A 2652-nucleotide genomic window follows, 5' to 3' on the forward strand; every position below is an offset into this window, starting at 1 on the left:
CAGATGCATTTTGAACAACAAATTTTTCTATATTTTTCCTGCGTGGAAATACAACCTCCTTTTGTTGTGTGTGTGTGTGTGTGTGTGTGTGTGTGTGCGTGCGCGCTTGTGTGTGTGTGTGTGTGTATTACATATAAAAACTTGAATGAAAAGGAAAACTACTCTTACGCTTTCCCATTTCCACTTATCTATGTGCATATGTGTTGAGATATTTGATATAGATGTTTGTATATGCTACTATTGAAATATGAATGTGTGTGTGTGTGTGTGTGTGTGTGTGTGTGTGTAGTGGTTTTAGAGAAGAATTTAGATGAGCTCATTTGTAGAAATAATATCTACAACTACAAACACAGCAACAACAATAACAAGACCAACATAAACTGTGATAATCAGAGTAGCAATAAAAGAAACACTCTTAACCTTATAAGGGAGCCTCTAGCCAGTTATACCAGCTCCTAGAAATAACAGCAAAATCTCCCTCAGATCACAGTCTTAAATAAAGAAGGGTACATTGGACAGTGTAGTCTCTAATGTACAAAAGAATAGGATGGTCATGGCTGGAATGCCTTTGAACACAGGTCTTCTCTACTGCAGCTTACCTGGTGTTCAGTAACAACAACAATAACAATTTTAACAGCAACAATAACAAATAAGAGCTGTAATAACAATGATCATAGCAATACCAGTTATACTAATAACAACCATAACAACAACCACAGTGACAACAACAATCATAACAATAATGACAATAATTGTAACAATAACAATCATAATAACAATAATGACAATAATTATAACAATAACAATCATAATAACAACTATAACAACAATCATAACCAAAACAACAGCCATAACAACATGCAGAACAGCAACAACCATAACAACAGCCATATTAACAACCATAATGATATCAACAACCAAAACAATAACAATTAAAACAACAACATCCATAAAGAGCCAGCTATTACCTGCAAACTAGTTTTAGTTGATGACATGTACCATGCTTTTCCTAATTGCTTTAGGTACCTGTGAAATTGTGAGAAGGTATAGGTACCCTCTTGTCTTGGTTCTCCCATCCTTTGATCCAGTGGCATACCCAGGGTGTTGAAGCTGGAGGGAGAGAGAGAAAGTTGCTCCAGCATTTAGCTAGTACTCTTTTATAGCTGTGTAGAGTGGCGCAACATGAAATAAAGTGCCTTGCTCAAGGACACAGTGTACTGCCTGGTCCAAGAATTGAAAGCAGAGCATTCTGATTGTGAGCCAAACGACCTAAGCACTAGAACATATTCTTTTAAAACAACAACGAAAGTAACAACAACACAAGCCATAGCAACAGCAAATATAATGACAATCATAACAACAACTATAATAACATTAACCATGACTACAACTAATAAAATTGGCTCTCTGTTGGTCCCAACAACACAGGTTACACTTTATTGAATCAATGGAACAGCCTACTTGTGAAAGTAATGTGTAAGCAGCTTAGTGCAGCACAGGCATGCATCCCCCTAATGTAGTTCTCAGGGAGATTCAGTGTGACACAGAATGTGACAAGGCTGGCCCTTTAGAATTACAGGTACAACTCACTTTTGATAGTTGAGTGGACTGGAGCAATGTGAAATAAAGTGTCTTGCTCAAGGGCACAATACACCACCAGAAAGTGAACTCATGACCTGACGATTGTGAGCTGATTACCCTAACCACTAAGCCACATGCCTTCACAGGCAACAACTATAACAACAACCATAACAACAATCATAACAGCAACAATAATATAAATTACAACAAACTCAACAACTTCCTCAAGAATAGTAACAAAATCTTACTGAAATTTCTTAATTTCATTTTCCCGTTTCACTTTTGATGTGCTTCAGTATATATCACAGGTGTATATATGTGTGTGTGTGGTTGCATGTATATATATATATATATATATATATATATATATATATATGTAGTATCAAATTAGTAGTCTTTAGAGCATCAGATAGAATGCCTTGTGGTATTTGTTCAAAGTTCAAATCTCATCTGTGACCAGATAAAAAAAGGAATCCAGCCCTTTGGAATAAGGTAAGAACAATGACAGACTTGGAAATTCTTAAATAATATGTGCTCAAGAATATTGGTAGATTACTCCCAACTTCAGCACACCACCTTTCAAAGGAGAATTCAAGGGTTACTTTATGTGCATTCAATGAACAAATTTATACATACATACATATATGTATGTGTGTATATTAATACGTGTATGTATATGTATCTGTGTACGAATGTATATATATGTGTGTATGTGTATGTATATATATATATATATATATATATATATATATATATATATGTATGTATGTATGTATGTATGTATGTATATGTAAGTATATATATATATATATATGTGTATGTATGTATGTATAAAATATATATACACAGGTGTTGTTCAGTCTTATAGGTTGTGTGATGGGCTACTGAATTTATACACAACAGGGATGAACATTTTGTCATCATGCTGCTGCTGCTGCAACTGATGATGATGATGATGATGACGTATATGAATGGAAAGTTGAAGAAAGATGATGGTGCCAGCAGTTTTGGTAGCAGTGGGAGATTTTATATCTAATTATATATATATATATATATATATATACATATATA

At 34.2% G+C, this 2652-nt stretch overlaps 1 protein-coding gene across 2 annotated transcripts in view; it reads right to left on the bottom strand.

Annotated features, from left to right (window-relative positions):
* Window positions 1-2445, bottom strand: part of LOC106879411 (cytochrome P450 10) — a 23084-nt gene extending 20639 nt beyond the window's left edge. The window contains exon 1 of one of the 2 annotated variants that reach the window (XM_014928965.2): window positions 1830-2307. In XM_014928965.2, the coding sequence (XP_014784451.1) occupies window positions 1830-1848 (19 nt within the window). In that variant the 5' untranslated portion in view covers window positions 1849-2307. Of the gene's footprint in view, window positions 1-1829 lie in introns of both variants that reach the window. The other variant, XM_052971591.1, reaches the window with a different exon arrangement.
* Between the last annotated feature and the right edge of the window lie 207 nt (window positions 2446-2652).

Source organism: Octopus bimaculoides, chromosome 11 (assembly GCF_001194135.2).
Source record: "Octopus bimaculoides isolate UCB-OBI-ISO-001 chromosome 11, ASM119413v2, whole genome shotgun sequence".
Lineage (NCBI taxonomy): Eukaryota > Metazoa > Mollusca > Cephalopoda > Octopoda > Octopodidae > Octopus > Octopus bimaculoides.